Raw genomic sequence first — 18,655 nt, 5'->3', positions numbered from 1 at the left:
TGCACCTAGGCCTAACTATCAGGATTAAGAATTTCTTACTAAAAATTGGAACATAATTGGAACAGAACAGCAAATTCTGGTGATTTTCATTGTTTAAGAGGAATAAGGTCCTGGAGGCAGGGATAAATGCTAGATCCAAAATTGGTGCCCACTTCAACCTGCATTAGGGACTGCAGAACAAGAAACTAGGGCAAAAAGTTTCAACACCGTAACACCACATTTGCACAAGAAGACGGTCTATATACAGAGGAAAGAGGAAGCAATTGAGAAAAGAATGTATGAATTATGACAGAAAATGTACTGTCAGTGGAAACCTCAACACTGATGTTAGTAATTTTACTGCACGAGTTCTTCACACTACTTCTTGTCAGTATCTTGAGATCATCTAGACAGATCTAACAGCCGTAAGGTCCAAGAAGTGACACACAGGCTCAGACAGAAGCTGCACGGTATGGTGACAAAAGGCAGCACCTGCTGGTGTCAGAAGACAGCCATAGCAAGACAAAGCAGGAAAACCTGGTAAGTGCTGATCTCATCCTAAACCTGAATTGTTGGAGAGCTGATGGAACCATGCACCATGAGGTCTAAACTACTCCTAAAATGTAACTGACAGTTGTTATAACTCTAGTAGCTTCTATTTAATAAAAGTTAATACTTTATACATAAGATTTTGACACATTACATATTACACGCAAAGATGAATTTCACTATGAAAAATTAAATTACAATATTTAATGATTTAAACATCAATTGCATCAGAAGGAAGCAACCTAGTGCAGAACCTTCCTTCATTTACAGGCATCTAACGGTTAAACACTGTGCTGGGCCATGCTACCTGACGCAGCACACCTACTGGTACAAGAAGCTTACTGCCTGTCCTACTGTGAGTACTTCCTACTCGTTAATCCCTTCTGTTAAACTATGCAGATTGATTTAATGAATGAAAGTGAAGGGAAGCTGACAAAATAAGCTTTCAGCAATCACAAAGAGTAATGAATGAAAATGATTGCAACAAAGACACAAAGCAAGCAGGTGAAAGGAAGCCTCACCTGTACCGTGTAAAAATCCATACAGTTCCAATTCCAGAAGGGTTTGCCTTACCTTCCTGCATCTTGATGCCCCATACACACATTCATTAGTGCATTGCAGACAAAGCTGTAGCGGTTGGCTGCGTTATCACTCAGGATCTTGCCCAGCATTGAGTAGTTAACGCTATGAGCTGAAGGATTCTCGATAAAATCTAGCATGAACTCTGGGTCCCACAGCAGATTGGAATTTGAAGGCTGAACATTGCTGTATATTGTTTGCTTCACCTTAGAACAGGCACTACTGAGGACCAAAAAAGAGAGAGTTGCCCAAAAAAAGTATTTTGCACAAATACTATTGAACATACCCTGTGGGGTCAGAAAGTTCTAGTTTGATTACCATTCTGTACACAATCTCGTTTTTATAAGAAGCTGCTATGACATCTACTGCCATGGTGAGTGGCTGGACAAAGGAACCCACACACGTTCCTTTCGCGCAGTAACTTCCCAGAACACCACAGGCCTTTCCAGTGAGCTATAATGGTGCTTCGTAACACTGCTCTCCCTCCTCTTTTGTTATGACACAACGAACTGCAGCAGCGGTAAGCAGAGTTAGTTACAGGAAAATGTAAAAACTTAGCTAACTTACCTCCCCCCTATGTCTAGTGATAATGTGACACAATTGACAACTTTTTGAAGGATGAAGTCAGTAAACAGAGAAAAGATACATAAAAGTCATGTTTTGGCATTTAAAATTATGACAAAAGACCAAGAAATAACAAAGGCTAGCAATACCTATATGTTAATCTGCTTTATTTGGTGGTGGGGGTGGAAACATAGAAATATACTATTAGAGAAGAACATAAATTTCACACGCAAAATAGTCTAAGGAGTGTTTGTCTCATGTGTTAGATCTTACACCATAGCTGGGAACAGCATCCACACAGACAAACTTCATTGATTTTCTATCCAATGTTAGAAGAATTTTGGTCAATCTCTTGCAGTACTACGGAAAACAAATCAGCTCCATTAAAACCTATGAAAGTGAAGGCAGGGGGAGGATCCAAAGCTGTGTTACAGCTGCCGCAGCAGCTGACCCAGTGCCGATGGTCCCCACTGCCCTTACACCACACGTGCTCCCTGCACTGCTAACCACAGCACAGCGAGGAGGGCCCCAGCAATAGCTCCTCCACGGCAGGTACTGGCACAAACGCAAGGACTTCACGGGCTCAGGTCCACGTGCTGTGCTGCTGCACTTGGCACACGCAATAGGATTTCATCCATAAAGGTAAAGCAGCAAAGGCAATGTTCCATTGACAGCAAACTTAACTGAAAACAGGAGTCTGCATCAGCCTACAGGTTAGGCAGTAATAAGAAAAATCGTGTTACCACCCACCTGAAGAGGTCTCCAAACTTGCTTCTCAGGTGACTACAGGATACATACAGGTCATAGAGGTAAGCTAAAATACACCTTTCTGGGGAGGAACATTCTGAGGGATTAACGACGTGCTTGACCACCCCACACAACCTGCAAAGATAGAAACCATTCTGAGTTCATTCCAACACAGCTTAGAAATGCATCTCATCCTGTTACATGTTGCATAAACCCCATTAGCTGGGTAACACGATTACAAACGTTGCATCTACAAACTGATGGGCTCATTTGAAGTTTGGTGTCACCTGTGAGTTTACATGGGCTCCAGAGAGGACAGAACTCCCTCCAGGGAGGGGAGCCCAGGGAAGAATCAAGTGAATGGGTAACAAACTGAGATATACAACTCCCACCTGTTCCTAGGCTACCAAGGGCACAGGTCATACCACCAGGAGGGAGCAGGCTGCAGTTGAGCCATCTGCTCGGCACTAGAGCAAGCACAGACCTGAGCTTGCTTGCAGCCTTCCAGCGCTGCTGCAGCAGCTTCCAGTGCCATGCACTGCTTGGTCTCACTACCTAAACCTACACACATTTTTTGTTTAGAAGAGAACAGAAGAAATACTTTTTTGGAAAAGTGTAGCTGCCACGTACCCTTCAAATACTTGCGCAGTTTGCTCCGAGTTGAGAATGAGGCAGGCATGATAACGCCGCAGGACAGCAACAATGCAAACACACAGCCCTGTTGTGTAGCTTCCTGCCAGGCTGGATGACTTCAGCAGCAGCTCTGCCTCCACAACACTCAGCTCGTTCAGCAGCTAAAAACACATACACAAAAACAACCAGCTGAAAATAACTTCCAACCTAAAAAAAATAAATTAAGGAAATACTACATGGCAAGCCAAAACAAAATCTTTTTCACTAAAGAACAAAGGAAAGAGGCAGCAAAATCAACTGTTACAAGTACAGAACATGTCCCTCAGACTATTTTCAGAAGAACACAATATTTCTGGCACCTACATGCTTTACTGTGTAATAAGATGCTTGCGCCTGAAACAGGGAAGCCCATACTAAAATACATTGTGCTAAAATAATCCAGTTTTTTATTAACTATATATATTTTTTTTTTATTTATTTATTTTTTAATAAAGTAGATCTGTTCACTGCCCGTAATGGTCAGCGAGTAGGACAGAAGGGGAAGTATCTGGGTAGTTTTTTCAGAGGTTAGGAAACTGAAAGAGAGAAAGTCTCGTGACAGCAGATCAGGAGAATATAATTGGTTTGTGTTTTTTTTTTTTTCCTGGTTTTACTTAAAAATGTATCACAGCTGATGTACCTATTAATAAAATTAACTCTTCTTACCTGTATTGCAAAGTCTATCAGTCCGTTGATGTTCAGTGCTGGTTCCATGAGATCAAAGATAAGTTGTATATGGTGAGCCAAGGGAAGATGATAAGATGTTCCTGAGGCAAAACTAGTTATTTGTTCGAGAACATTACTGGAGATCTGTGAAAATAAATGTTGAAAAGTTGTATGATAACTGACGACTTCTCAGAGACACTAGTGCTCCAAAAGTACTAAATTTGTTAATTGGTAATAGCAAATTACAGCATTTTGCAGATAAAAGCACTAACAAATCATGCATAAGTACAGAGTATATCTTTACCATCATGCCAGTCAGTTGTAACACTTTTATTTGCTACATAGACAAAGCAGAAAAATGCTGGTCTACTGCTTTATAGCTAAATGTCAAATTGATATTAATACCTAAAATAATTACTTTTTTACTCTGTGGGATCTTTTGAAAATTCAATTTTTGTTTAAAGGAGACAAAATCTATTTTCATCCTACTGTGTTGTGCTGTTTTATTGAAATAATTACTCAAACGATATCCTGCAAACAAAACAAATGTAATGAATTCATTCAAAACACCAGATCTAGTGATGTGTTATAAATTAAGTATCAAACATGAACCTCTTTTACTTTGTTTCTTAGGCTAGCCTGAGGTTATTGAAAAATACTTTAAAACTAGAAGTAATGAAAACCTATGCAGATACATTTGCACACAAGTCCTGATACAAATCAGGAAAAACGGGCTTGTCATTTAAAATAAGTTACGTTCTCAAGTCAGCCACTAACGTAGTTTTTTAATGCTAAATGTTAACTATAAATTTAAAAAGAAAGGAACAAACTGTACTATCCATCTGTTTCTCAAAGAGACAGTCAGTTTGTTGCACAAACACACAGAAAAGAGCTCACCATCCTACATGCACACAGATGCAGTACCATACCTTTTACATACACGAGAGATTGACTGACAGGTATCTAATTTACCAGTGATCCCTAAACAATAACATTAACTGAAATGGAAAACTGATTTCACTTAAAAAATCATGACACCTATAACAGCCCTCAAAGCTTCTTAAAATTAATAAAAAAAGTCCAAATAAACCAAAACAAACTGCCAAATACCTACTGAAACAGATATTCTAAAATACCAGTGCAACATTTTTTTCTCTTGCCTTCAAAGACGCAGTGCACTCAAAATTCTTGGTACATACAAAACATTTCTAAAAACCTAGATTCGCTTCCTATTTGATCTCTCTACAGCAGAATATAAAAGGCTACAATTTTATACATGGGAAGTACCTGAGATGTCACCTGATGTTGATCAAAATATGACAGTTGCTGTAGTTTTGTGAACACCGTCTCAAGGGTTGGAAATGCTTCTTGTTTGTTCTTCCTGGCTTTTTGCCCTTCATCCCCAACTTAACAGATAAAAATATTTTGGTTATTTTATATCTAATGGAGCCCTAGTAGCTCTGCAATATTACTGCTTTATAACACAGTTAAAAAAATTTAAAGCTTCACTCATGACTACATAAAACCCTTCTTCTCTCAGTTTTCCAAAAATACTTGGGGTAAATACAGAGCATAGCAGGTAACCATGTAAAAGCTACTTTAAGGTTATTCCAGTGCAAGAAGGCGCCGTTCAATAATAACCGACAAATAGTCACATTGTTTTACTAGGAAGGTAAGGAATATGTGTGTAAGGGCTGGCCAGTATCTCATACTCCAGGCTTTAGCCCAATGGCAGTGTTGACAGGCAAACTGCTACAATGCTAAATAGGGATTTCTAACCACAGCGCAGGGATTTCTAACCACAGCAGCCTTCTCATGTCCCGGTGCTGCAGCACAGCAGGTGCACTCCGTGCTGTGGGAATGCAGCACCTCGCCCAGTGATTGTCAAGGGGAGGAAAGCCAAGGTAATGATCAAACTTGCTGAGCACCTCAGCTCCCGTGATCTTCTCTACAGGCTACCGTACAGCACTGTTAAAGCATTTACCACCCGTTTCAGTAGTGCTCTTCTTATTCAGAATTTTCAGGATGTCTTTGGTAATCTTCTTCAATTGATGTCTTGCTTCGTCACGCTCCTTACCAACACCATAAAGAAGAATCATGCGCTGGTTACACTCATGACTTGAAGATTCATCCTGAAAAGACCAGAAGGAATGAAGCCTCTTTTTTAATTATTTTTTTTCTGTTATCACTTGCAGAAACCCAATAGCCCAGACTGCAATACACAATAACAAACTCTTCATCACAACAGGCACCTCGTCTGATTATTCACATGGAAAAAATCACTGAAAAGGGTTAAAATACAGAGGGAAAAATGTAACTTCGTATTATGAATTCTATAAATATCTGTAAAGACAGAGTCAGAAGATGCGTAAGGGTAATCACCCTTAGCTGCCCCGTGGATTGATATTCAGTAGTAAGTCAGTAAATAAAAGATGTCTAGAAACTGTATCACTTCTCTTGCTACATACAAATCCATTAAAAAGATGCACCCCAACAAAATTGTGTTCTGTACATCCAAAAGAAATAGACATACGTATATTTTACTTAAATTCTAAATGGCTATATTTAGTCTTCTACTAAAATATATTCCATAATGTTGATGCACAATAACTTAAAAACTTGGAGAACTGATTTGCAAGTCATATAAGGTGTAAATATTTCGTGCAGTAATATAATTACCTTCTCCAATGACTGTTTCTCTTTAAAAATGAGATTGCTTAAAGTTTTCAAACAGATAAGGCTGTGTACAAAAGTCATACTAAACAGCACGCACCACACAAATCACAAGGCAAAAAGATAGCAGGCGGAAGTGCACTCTACACTCATAACGTTGCAGTCTTACAAAATACATGACCTCTTTTAAAAATAGTGTCTCTGTCAAAAGCAGGAAGTAAACCTCAAATTATCTATAAAATTCTATTTCGCTCTCAGTTCTAGAGGAAACAAAAGGAGAAGCACTGACAGCATCACCTGGAATCTGCAGCTGTCTCTCTGGCTGAGAAACCAGTTCAAGCCAGAGGAAGGTCTAAGTGGCAGAACTGGGATGTGAAGCTGTTCCTCCAGCTTCTCCGGGCCCCCAGGGACTTGCACATGAACACTCCTGCCTGCTGCCACAGCGTGGAGCGAGAGGAACCGCAGGCGACCCTCTGCCAGCAACGTAAGCTTCGCAACACAGGAAACACGAGATTTCATCACTTCTCAACAGCCCACTACGGTAATCGCCTCTGTTTTATGGTTTATTTGTTGGTTTGTTTTTTTTTTCCTGATATTGCATGCTTAGTGAATACTTATTTCATTAGGATGACACTCGGCAGCGAAATCTGTCATGTGCTTCACAGCAAAGCAGATTTAGAAATTCCTCTCCAAGTCTTACAGACAGAAGTAAAACTTTGCAGGTCTGTGAGAAAAATGCTGGGGATGCTCAGGCACTGGCTGACAAAGCTGCAGCTCCTCCAGGCGCCTTATTTTACAAAGACAGAGATCGTTCTGAACGATAGCAATTTTTACAATCGCATCGGTACACACCCGAAAGCCGCTCCTTTGGTAATACCAAACTGACCAATTCAACACCCCTGCCTGGCTCCTTCTGGCACCCAGTTCGGATCAAACCCGGTCAGACCAAGGCTTTCAGATTAGGAGCAAGTTTTCCACTGAGTCCCTGCTACGAGTTAGGGGGATGCGCACGGGCGGGCGTTTGCGGTGAGTGGCCAGGCGCTGCGCTCTGCGGGACAGTGCCAGCAGCACTCCCACGCTGCTTGGCACTGTGGTTCAAGTCAGCAAAGTTTGAGATCTATTTGCAACATGACACTCAATAAAGTAACTGATTCAGAAAACTGACAGGATAAACTAGTAGTAAGGTTATACATTAATACTTCGAATACAAATGCCTCTTACAGACCATGCTGGCAAATGTGTAAGCACTGCAGTGAGATGCTGCTAGCTAACTGCTGGCATGCACAACCAAAGAGCAGCCACTCATGTCTCACCTCTGTCCCCCTGGGAGAAGCACACAGGGACTCGGGGGGCCACGTACACCCCCTGGACCCAGCCCAGTGTTGGGAGCACGGCGGCAGCCTGCAAGTGGCTGCTCCCACTGAATGGCAAAGGGCATGGGGGGAAAGGGAGAGAGCAGCCTCAAGGGTAACCAACAGCAGGCTGGAGTAGTGCCTCTGGGAAACAAAGACAGTCAGCCAAGCAGAAAAAAAATTAAAAAGGGACATTTGATTACTTTTTACTTCAGCCTGGCACTGTTAAATCTGCAGTCAAAAGGAATTTAGCTGCCATCTCTCTTCCACACTAAGAAGGATGTGGAAAAGGATGTTTCTCCTTCTTTGTGAGAAAAGGAGGTAGTTTGTACAGCCGCGTATCAGACAGTGAAACGGCAGCCCTGCCGGCCCACACCACGGCCTCACTGCTGCTGCACTGAGCTGCTGCATCCTCCCCGCTCACAGCCCCATGCAAAAATTAAAAATAGACTAAAAAGGCTGAAGTCTCACAATAGATATAAGCCCCACTTGGTTTATTTTTCTTTTGTTTGTTTTCACAAGGAAGGTGGAAAAGACAAAATGCAAGTGAAAGCCACAAACAACTTCAGCTACGCTGGCAACGGCAACAACTGCAGCAGCGATAACAAAATCAGTCAGGTCATCTTTCCTTTGCTTTACACACTTCTCTTCCTGGTGGGTCTCACTATGAATGGCCTGGCAACATGGATCTTCTTTAAAATATCCAGTAAATCCAATTTCATCATCTTCCTCAAGAACACTGTAATTTCTGACATCCTCATGATCTTGACTTTTCCATTTAAAATCCTTAGCGATGCAAAGTTGGTACCGTGGGTGCTGAGAGGATTTGTGTGCCAGGTCACCCAGGTCATATTTTACTTCACCATGTACATTAGCATTATGTTTCTTGGGCTAATAACCATCGATCGCTATCAAAAAGCCACTTCACCATTCAGAACATCAACCACAAAAAGCCTTTTTGGTGCCAAGATCCTGTCCACAGCAATCTGGATAGCAATGTTTACTCTTTCATTACCCAACATGATTCTAACAAACAAGGAAAAAACAGCTGTGAATGTAAAAAAGTGTGCTCTCCTGAAATCTGACTTTGGCTTAGTCTGGCATGAAATCGTAAACTATATTTGCCAATTTATCTTCTGGGTTAATTTAGCAGTCATAGTTGTATGCTACATGCTCATAAGTAAGGAACTGTACAAATCCTACAAAAGGACAAGATGCACAGGAAAAGCATCTAAAAAAAATGTAAATCTGAAGGTTTTTATCATAATTGCAGTGTTTTTTATTTGTTTTGTGCCATTCCACTTCACTAGAATTCCTTACACTTTGAGCCAAACAAGAGACGTTTTTGAATGTTCTGCTCAGAACACTTTGTTTTACTTAAAAGAGACCACGCTGTGGCTGACATCACTAAATGCTTGCCTAGATCCATTCATTTACTTTTTCCTTTGCAAATCATTTAGAAAATCCTTGCTAGACACGCTACGCAAACACACAGAATCGCCAGAACTCCGAGCACAGATGGCAGTGCAGAATGAAGCAGACGACACAGACGAGACACCACTCTAGCACCATGCAGGGACACTAACCATGTCCCTGCTTGGCCACGTACGCTTATTTGGGAGACAAGGAGAAAGCAGTAAAATCCTGCTGAAGGTTATCTCAAATTTTGCCAACACCTTTACAGATTGCCCTACAGATGAAGCACAAACACACTGGAACCGACATCACTGGTTGCAGAAATGGCAAAATTAGAAAGCTTGAATAAAACAAGAGCACCGTCTGATCACAGACTCCATGCTTGTCAGAATTTCTAAGGAAAAAGTTAGAATTTATAGTTGGAGCTGCAAGAAAAAAATAAAACAGTCATGAAATGCTACAGAACAGAAGATGACATGCAGAGATTTTACAGAAATAGCTTAATTTGGGCCAGAGTAAAGTCCATAACAATACAGGAGCCAACAGATGCAAACAAAGTCCACAACAAACATAGTTTTTAAATACACAAAGTTCTTACCTTGCATGCAACCATGAGATAAACAGAAATATAGGACATATGTAGGTAAACTACCTGTGTAGATTTTTGGGAACAGTAACATTTAGCTTGCAGTTCTTAATCCATTGACCAATAATTATTTTATGTCAGAGGAAATTATTTCATCACCAGGCTTACCTTGATGTGTGTTCAATCTTCAAATGCTTCACCTTATTATATGAAAAATAAAAAATGTACACTTTTATAGAGTGTATAATGCACTGGAAAATGCACAAAGATTCAATCTACAGAATACTTAGATCTTAGTGAAAGAAAAACTAATGGTACAATTTTTACTTATTATTAAGGGCAGCCTGTTTGCACTATACAAGAATTGTAACCATTTATGCCTTTTCATTTGGAAAAGTGGGAAAAAGGAGGAAGGTATTCTCAGGAACAATTGTCATTGTAATTACACATGAAAAATACGCAAGGCAAATGTAATAAACTATGTTTCATTTAGTGTAGCTGCAAAACAGCTCCCAGCCAGAAAAGACGTTCCAGCAGCAAACAAGAGCTCAGACCTGCCCCAAGCTGATCCTACAAGTCCTGCCTACACCTCTCCGGTAGTCATCTGGTCCCTGGCGGGGCACAGGGAGCTTTCAGGACTGATATCCAACTTCCTAAAACATCAGAACACAGTTCAATTACTTCAGCACTCAGCCTTGGAGCCGATGCATCTCCTATAACCTGCCTGCCAAAATCAAGGATTTCACAAACTTTTTGTGTATGGCTTATGCTGATTACAATCAGTGCTGGGTCACACTGCAGAAGCACTATTATTTCCCTGAAACCAGCAGCATTGCCAGTCACTTCTGAGTGCATTTTTGGCAACCACCTGGGCCCAGGAGACTGCCCAGCTCCCAGCTGGTGCCTGGAAGGGACTTGCGGGATGCCCCTTTTCCACCTAACGCCCATTCTCCACATTCTTTGCACACACACAGAGATTTATTATTTAATTATCTGCCAGCTGCTCCTCCTGATCAGATGGTGTGCTCAAGCAACAGACACTGCAGCTCCCTGCATACCACACAGATGTCACCGATGCCGCACGCAGGCACTTAGTACCTGCCTCTGAAGCTGGCAGCATTGTCAAGGTGTAAGAGAAGAAAACGTGGAAGAAGCTGACTTGGCAGTTGGTAATAGGATATTGCAACAGTCCATCTCAGCTTTATGTTGTCTTTGAGGCATGTGCAGAAGTCAGGTCAGGCAGCTAGGGGCATGTCAAGCTGATGATGTTGGAAAGGGTGACTGACTCCTCAAGGCACTGTGCCCTCTGCCAGACTTTTAACATCAGCATCAGCGTGTGCTATGTTAAAATGTACATGCCAATACACGGACGTTATCAGTACAGCCACAGACTGAGAACCTCAAAAAGCAATCCAGATCTGCTCACAGAAGGACGGCTTCAACATGAGACCGTTCCCACACCACACCAAGCAGGAAGCCAGAAACAGCTGACACAAAAGCAAGATAAATCACATTACTCAAACAAAACATTCTGTTTAAAGAGAAACGCATTGCATTCCAACATAATGCATAACAAATACATAATAAACACATAAAAAATAAAAAGATATCATGAAGCAGAGGCAGCTTTTGCCAGAAAGAGAAAGTCTCTATATTTGGCATGCCATGTCACCCAGCCACACTGGCATCGAAATGAACCAGAAATGCCATGCTGAAGATCAGAAGTAACGCTCAGGTTCCTGTGTGGGATTAACAGTTCCACAAAGAAAATACACCTCACATTTTAAGATTTTTTTTTTCCTTCTTCTCTTCACTGAATCTTCATCAGGAATTCAAATATTAATTATTGTCCAACAGATTTCAAAGCTTAACTGTTCATTTCAGTGTAAACCACAAAATACAAAGACTGAATGCATTTTTTCTTGCCTTCGGTGGTCTATCTAGCCAATTACTCAAGCTACAGAGGGAGGGTACAATTTCTGAAAATGTCAGTGTACATGATTTTGTAGCCAAGCAACCTCAATGCTTCATCCCACTTTAACAGCAGCTTTGAGCAGACTTTCTGGTGATAGATCTAATGCCAAATAGCACTGTCCAAATCATGGGAATTCACACACATAAGCTACGTTTGAAGATTATCCTGAGAAACTGTCAGGAAACGTTCTTTGTTCATTCTTCTCACTTCTCTAAAGGACCCAAATAGTAATGGCACAGTGTAGTTGATCCACACAAACAAAAATCCAGACAATGTGCCTGCCTTCACAGATATGGTCATTTTTTTCCTTTGTCAGTAGAGAAGAAGGTAATATACTTTTTGACAGAGACCAAAAGGAAAAGAGAGGCAACAGCAAACGTGATTAACTAACTTGGATGATAAGTGGAAATGAGGAAGGAAACAACACATCACCACCAGCAGAAAAAGTTTCTTCATTCTACACATTTCCCCATTCTTAATACTTTGCTTGAGGCTTCTGTCAGCAGAGGAACAGCAGATGAAGTGGAGATAGCCAAAGACCCCTCTTCAAACCAGCTGCTGCCAAGTTTGCTCAGGTACTTGCACTATTGGAGCGTTCATGTGGTATGACGGGGCACTTGGGCATCTGGCTTTCAGATATAGGAGGCTGATAACCAGCGGTGTGCATCTTATTCTCAAAAACATTATTTAAATATGTGCTGAGAAAGGAAAAATGGTACATGCTTGGTACAAAATACCAGAATTCACCTTCCCAGAGGCACCTTGGTTTTCAGCCACAACTATAAAATTTGTATTCAATGTTAAAATACGTGCCCACGTAACGACAAATGGTTCTCTAGGCATTGTGCTGTTATACCTCGCTATTATGTTATCTTAGGCCTCTGTAATGAATATATACCATTGCAACTTTTCATTAGACATTAGTCTGTAAACCACTTAAACTTTGACAAGGTTTAGATTTAGTATCAGCCAGTCTGTTTAATGCATGTTCCAGAGTTTTTGTGTAAATTGTATAAACTTGCTAATCACTGCCAGGAACATGTCATCCTGAATACAAACTGTTACGCTGTATGTTTTCTCTCTCTTTTTCACTCAAGCCTATTCTGAAAAATGGAAGACTTTGCGAACGAGAGTACCATCAGCAACTCCAGCGGAGCACCCTTCTCCACCCCATGCCACCGAGACACCAGAGTTACCCACCTGGTCTTCCCGGTACTCTACACACTCGTCTTCCTCCTGGGACTTGTACTGAACAGCCTGGCAATTTGGGCTTTCTTCTATATTCCAAGCACATCAACTTTCATTGTCTACCTGAAAAACACCTTAGTATCTGATTTCATAATGACACTGATGCTTCCTCTGAAAATCCTGACTGACTCTGGCCTTGGACCATGGCAACTCAAAGCCTTTGTCTGCCGCTTTTCAGCCGTAATATTTTATGACACCATGTATATTAGCATAGTGCTCCTTGGTCTCATTGCTTTTGACAGGTTTCTCAAGATCGTGAGACCCTTTGGGAAGTTCTGGGTGCAGCATGTGACCTCAGCAAAGATCCTCGCAGGTCTGGTCTGGTCCTTCTTCCTTGTTCTCTCTCTACCAAACATGATCTTATCAAACAAGAAAGCAACACCGCAATCTGTAAAGAAGTGTGCCTCGCTGAAGAGCTACTTTGGGCTCAAATGGCATGAAGCCGTCAATTACATCTGTCAGCTCATCTTCTGGACTGTTCTCATTCTTATGTTTCTGTTTTATGTAATTATTGCCAAAAAGGTATATGAGTCTTACAAGAAAACACAGAAGAAAGAAAACAAAAGGGAAAAAAAGGTCAAGGGGAAAGTATTCATCATTTTTACTGTGTTCTTCTTATGCTTTGCCCCCTTTCATTTCAGCAGGGTTCCCTACACCCTGAGTCAAACGACAGCCCGAATGGAATGCCATCTGCAGAACCAGCTCTTTGTCGCTAAAGAAAGCACTCTTTGGCTGGCTGCCACCAACATCTGCATGGACCCTTTGATATACATGTTCTTGTGCAAACCGTTTGTAGAGAAGATATTATGCAGGAGAGTAGGCACATTTCAGAAAACAATTCATACAAATGCCAAATCCGAACTGGACACACGAACGTCGGCAACTGAACCTTGATTCTGTAGCTCATATTCATTTGTGGATATTTGTATATTGTGGAGAAGTTAAAAAACAATGTTTTACTTCTGCTGTAGAAAATTAAAGGGCGGTGGTACTGTAATGCTACTACTAAATAAAAGCGGGACACTGGATTTCCATATTTATGCTCACCGCTTAGCTTTGATAGGCAAAAAGCTGTCCCTCACATTGCCACCCCAGATCTAACACTGATCTTCCCCCGAGCTCTGCCCTCTCATTGGGATCACCGTCACTAATCAAAGCTGGGGAAGCCCAAGTGTGTCTTGGTTGTGCCTGCCCAGCCACGGTTCTGCTGCACTCGCACCACAGAGATCTGTATCACCTCAGTCAGACACTAATGCGACTTCACAGCTGTAACCACACCAGTCTGAATAAAATAAAATAAAATTAAATTAAATTAAAAAAAAAAACCTGCATTGGTGATGCATAAAACTAACAGTGGTCAGCTTGTAGTCTTGCACTGCTATGCTGGCTCTGCGAAGTTAACAAGAACTAGAATGCCTTCGCTTAAGAACAGGATACCGACTAATGCTATCTGCTTTAAGCAAACAAACAAAAACCCTTTCTTATTAACACTTAAACATCTTACTGACAGATGCTTCTAAAGACAATTTAGCTTTATTTGGGAATAAAACACAGAGCTCTTGATTTTGTATGTCTGTAATTTCCCCCCGGGTGCCAGCTCAGCTGGCTGGCTGTGGGGCGGGGAGGAGGAGCTGTACCTGACAGAGGGAAGGAGGACACGCTCCGCTCCCATCCCTCCCCGCCTCTCATACACATAATTACTTTCCTGCCACCTAACCCTGTTTCCTCATCCTTCCTCTCCACCTCCGAGGAGATGTTTGGGGAGGACATGGTTCTGCAATACCTCAGCCCCCAGGCATATGCCATGGCTGGTCGGCAGAGGACCCAAAACTCCCTGCAAAGAGCAGCCCTGAGCCGTGCAGCACGCACCCTACCTCCCTGCCCACCAGCAGGCAGTGCCCAGGAGCCTCCCCTTGGTCGCCTGTTTTTCCCTTCCCAGAGCTGATGAGTGGAGAAGAAAAGGCAGCAAGCAGCGCTGCCTCCCCACTCAAACACCCAGCTCCAGCTGGCTCGTGGTGCTACCCACCTCTCCAGCAGCCAGCCCACCAGGGAAGGCCAAATCTACCACGCCTGAAGAGAAACTGCTTGTAACCCAGAGCCCTGACATTTATTCCACTGTTTTAAGACATGAAAGAGACACCAACCATTTATTGACTTCAATTCTAGAAAATACACTTGACATCTGTTAAAATTACCTTAGACTTCAGCCAGCAGCTTTCTGGCTTCTCCAACAACCCCCTTCTATCTCTGCTTGTCCCTGACATACCCACCACCCGGGGACTACCTCTTCACGTGCTGCTCAGGCAAGGTGGCACTGCAGAAGGGGCCCCAGGGAAGGCACCACAACTTGCTCTCTTCCATCATCCCTACAGATTATTGTAACTGCCCTCACCTCGCCTGCCCCACTGCACTGTGCCTGGACGCTCACCTCTTGTGGCCCTTCTGCTCGGTGACACTGTGGGACAGAGACGGGAGAGTCCCCAGCGCCTGGCTGAGAATCAGTCTCGGACCTTACCAACAAACTTCACTTCTCGAGCTCTCTTGCTAGCTTTGCGTCTTTCTCACGTGTGCCAGATGCTTTGATTACTACTTGTTTGTTATTTCTATAACTTTAAATATTTACAAAAGCCCGTTGCAGTCACGTAGCTTGCTCCATACAGCCTGATTTTTTCAGAGCTGTGTTTAGACTACTGTGTATTAATTACATCTGCCTTTAGGTTTCCCCAGCCTCTGCCACACAGGTAGATGTGTTATTTAGCAGTTTCAACTCTGTATCTTCTCTACTAGGCACGTCACATACTTTCCATAAGTACAACACCCTCTCACAACTGGAAACTGAACTAAACCCCAGCCAGCTTCCAACTGGTTCTGAACTTCTCCATAAATCAGTGTTCTCTCAAACAGTGTCTTCCTCTCAGGATTAAATACTACTCAGGAATTAAGTCTTCTCTCCCACACCCATGCAGTGTTTAACAGGATTTATTTGGCTACTTTAGTTAAAGCAAATATATTAAATTCTTAGTTATTAAAATACTACGGTAGCAACTGCATGAAGAAATGTACAGAGGAGTCTGAAAATGTTCCACTAAGCCTGCTGACACACACAGCAATTAATGTTGTGGCTGAAGCTCAGCAATGGGGGAAGACAGCTTTTACATTAGCTGCGATATTCAAGCAGGCAACCTCCCGAGGAAATCTGCGTTCCTGAGCTTTGGGTACACTAGGGCAGAACCTAGCACAAACCTTCTCATTTGTACTGCCTGGATCACAATATGCTTATTTCATGCTGTGCACAAACCCAGCCTGGCAGCACACGCAGTTAAGCACCAAGAGCCTGTATGTAGGGGTGGGTGTAACCCAAAATGGGATGAGGTGCTCCTTAAACACGGGGTGTGCCAAAGGTTTCAGAGGAGTCTTAATCACCTGTTTCTCAGCAGCGGCATCTCAGGTAAAGGGGAAACAGATTTACCAAAATCTGCCACAGAGAAATGCCAGCTGACTGCAGGGATATCGCTTTCAGGAAAAGTCCCCTAAATTCTAACATTTGGGATCTTGCACTTCTTTTCCGACAGTTTTTAGACCCCTGCCTCCAGACAGAAGTAAGAATGGTAACAGTTAAAATATCTCAAAGTTTAGGTCTCTTCTTTTTTCAGGCTCAAAAAAGGCTAAAGCAATATTTTAAATCTTACACGAACTGAGAGAGATTTCAGGAAGAGGCTTGTGTCAGACGAGGAAGCCAGCAGCCCGGACCACCGCAGCGAGTACCAGCAGCACGGCACAGGAAGCTGCGTGGCCGGGCTCTCCGGAGTTCCCCAGCGCCACTGAGGAGTGGGTGTGATTCCATACAGTCTAGCAGCAAATTCTGTGGTAGTCACCATTTTTCAAAATCTGATTTTTCTCCCAACATAATTTGGAAAGATTGGTACCGACACTCGTGCCCCTGGAGCTACCGGGACACCTGTGCTTCTAGGTCCAGCAATTGTACAGGACAGAGCAAACTCCTGTGACATTGAACATCCTTACTACAGTCCATCATCATCATGAGGCTGCAATGAGGCTTTTCCTTTCCACTTCCAAGTTTTCGTTTGCTTGGCTTGTTTGTGCTCCAGACTACAAACAACACACAACCTAGAAACTAGAAAGCTGGCAGCAGGCCTAAAACTTGTTCAGACAAATGAACTTTACTCCAGGCTCCCATGCTCCTGGCTTCACATGAAAACTATCGATGCTTATTCTCAGTTTTTCTACAGGTTGTTGGTTTACCAAAAAGGGAACTACAGAGCACCAGGCAGTCAAGTTTTGCAGGAAATCAATGTTATTTGGGCCCACAAAGGCCAACTGTACTTCTTATTTTGCTTGCTTTTAAGAAAATATATTATACCTTTGCCTAATATATCCACCTTTTTAGCCTTTTAGGTTTTGCATCAGACCGCCTCTTCTCAGAGGGACAATAAACACCTGAACACCTAAAGACAAATTTTGCACTTCGTATGTGCCCTGACTCTCCAGTTCCACAGTACAACCCTCTCCAACGATGCTCATATGACTCTGAGCACTGAGAAGACTCTCACAGCACTACCTCGGTTAATTAGAAATGCAAAAAAAACAATTTGCATCGTGAATAAGAACTGGGAAGCCAAGCCAAGCAACCAAGATGTTACCCATACGACTACACACAATCACACAGGGCCAGCAGGGTGCATGTGAAGATTGAGGGCTCTAGAACTGCCTTACACCTACAGAAAGGATCCGCCAGCCATGGCGTGCACCTTCCGATCAACAGAACATGAGGAGCTCGAGGATGAAGAAAGAAGAAATGAGCTTTATTAAAATGAATCCTTCAGTTAGGTCCCTTCCTCCCTTTTTATTTATCAAATAAAAAAGCTAGTTTCATGCATTATCCAGGTGGCTAATCTGCTTTAAAAATAAACCCATAGCTTGCACCGCCAAATGTGATAGTAAAGGAGTTTTACAATAAGGCGACACAGTAATTGCTGTAATAAAGTTGTTCTGACTCTTAGGTAATCTGAGAGTTGCTCTGTAATCACCAGAATACAAAAAGGGACATCCAGCCTTTGAATAATGTGAACAATAGCAAAGTTACAGGTTAGCTTTCAGCATTTCTTCACACCACAGCTTCACATTTCTGTGGTGCTGCTTTTACGACAAGCTCTGTAGCATTTCCTTTTTATGTGCTGGCTAGTCTAGACCTGCTCCCGTCTGAGGACTGCCAAAAAGCACACCTGAGTTAAAAGCCTGCTACGGGATGCTCTGACAGTGCTTTCTAATCCATTAAGTTCCGCTGATATATCAAAACACAGAGATCTTAAAGGAAAGTTAATGCATCATATTGAAAAAGAAAAATACAGGGTACCAGCTATTAAACTATCAGATCTCTGTGAGAAACTGTTTTAAACTTTTTCATTTTCTCTTCTACTCTCTTCCCTTCTTCCCCATGACATATTCCACAGAGCTGTTCAAGATCCCAGAGACAACCCCTCTGTTACAGACACCTGAAGAAGAGCACAGATCTCACCAACGGGAGCATATCGCTCCCTGCAGCTGCAGCGCAGGCTGCCAGGCAGGCTGCACACACACTGCAAGACCCATCACGGGCATTTTGTTCAGTGCCCAAACTAAGAGGTCCTC

The 18,655-nt window shown here is 42.4% G+C and overlaps 3 protein-coding genes across 22 annotated transcripts in view; 2 read left to right on the top strand and 1 right to left on the bottom strand.

Annotated features, from left to right (window-relative positions):
* The window catches only part of MED12L (mediator complex subunit 12L), a 130,957-nt gene that overhangs the window by 37,588 nt on the left and 74,714 nt on the right, over positions 1-18,655 (bottom strand). For 16 of the 18 annotated variants that reach the window (XM_068691913.1, XM_068691924.1, XM_068691920.1 and 13 more), the window contains 6 exons: positions 5,741-5,888; positions 5,044-5,162; positions 3,757-3,900; positions 3,049-3,212; positions 2,422-2,553; positions 1,102-1,329 (listed from right to left, as the gene is read on the bottom strand). In XM_068691913.1, coding sequence (XP_068548014.1) covers positions 1,102-1,329; positions 2,422-2,553; positions 3,049-3,212; positions 3,757-3,900; positions 5,044-5,162; positions 5,741-5,888 — 935 coding nt within the window. The remainder of the gene's footprint in view (positions 1-1,101; positions 1,330-2,421; positions 2,554-3,048; positions 3,213-3,756; positions 3,901-5,043; positions 5,163-5,740; positions 5,889-18,655) is intronic. The other 2 variants (XM_068691912.1, XM_068691923.1) reach the window with 2 other exon arrangements.
* P2RY12 (purinergic receptor P2Y12) lies at positions 6,834-9,347 on the top strand. Of its 2 annotated transcripts, none has more exons than XM_068691952.1 (2): positions 6,834-6,970; positions 8,304-9,347. In XM_068691952.1, the coding sequence occupies exon 2, from the start codon at positions 8,322-8,324 to the stop codon at positions 9,345-9,347; it is 1,026 nt and encodes a 341-aa protein (XP_068548053.1). In that variant the 5' UTR covers positions 6,834-6,970; positions 8,304-8,321. The 2 variants fall into 2 exon arrangements, with proteins under 2 accessions (XP_068548053.1, XP_068548052.1); XM_068691951.1 differs by having other exon boundaries at positions 6,840-6,970; positions 8,308-9,347.
* P2RY13 (purinergic receptor P2Y13) lies at positions 6,843-14,569 on the top strand. Of its 2 annotated transcripts, none has more exons than XM_068691958.1 (2): positions 6,843-6,970; positions 12,856-14,569. In XM_068691958.1, exon 2 carries the CDS (start codon positions 12,869-12,871, stop codon positions 13,898-13,900), a length of 1,032 nt encoding a protein of 343 aa, XP_068548059.1. In that variant the 5' UTR covers positions 6,843-6,970; positions 12,856-12,868; the 3' UTR covers positions 13,901-14,569. The 2 variants fall into 2 exon arrangements, with proteins under 2 accessions (XP_068548059.1, XP_068548058.1); XM_068691957.1 differs by lacking the exon at positions 6,843-6,970 and adding an exon at positions 12,199-12,333.

Source organism: Anas acuta, chromosome 9, assembly GCF_963932015.1.
Source record: "Anas acuta chromosome 9, bAnaAcu1.1, whole genome shotgun sequence".
Taxonomy (NCBI): Eukaryota; Metazoa; Chordata; class Aves; order Anseriformes; family Anatidae; genus Anas; species Anas acuta.
The sequence above is the reverse complement of the archived record's forward strand: the minus strand, read 5'-3'. Positions and strand labels throughout refer to the sequence as shown.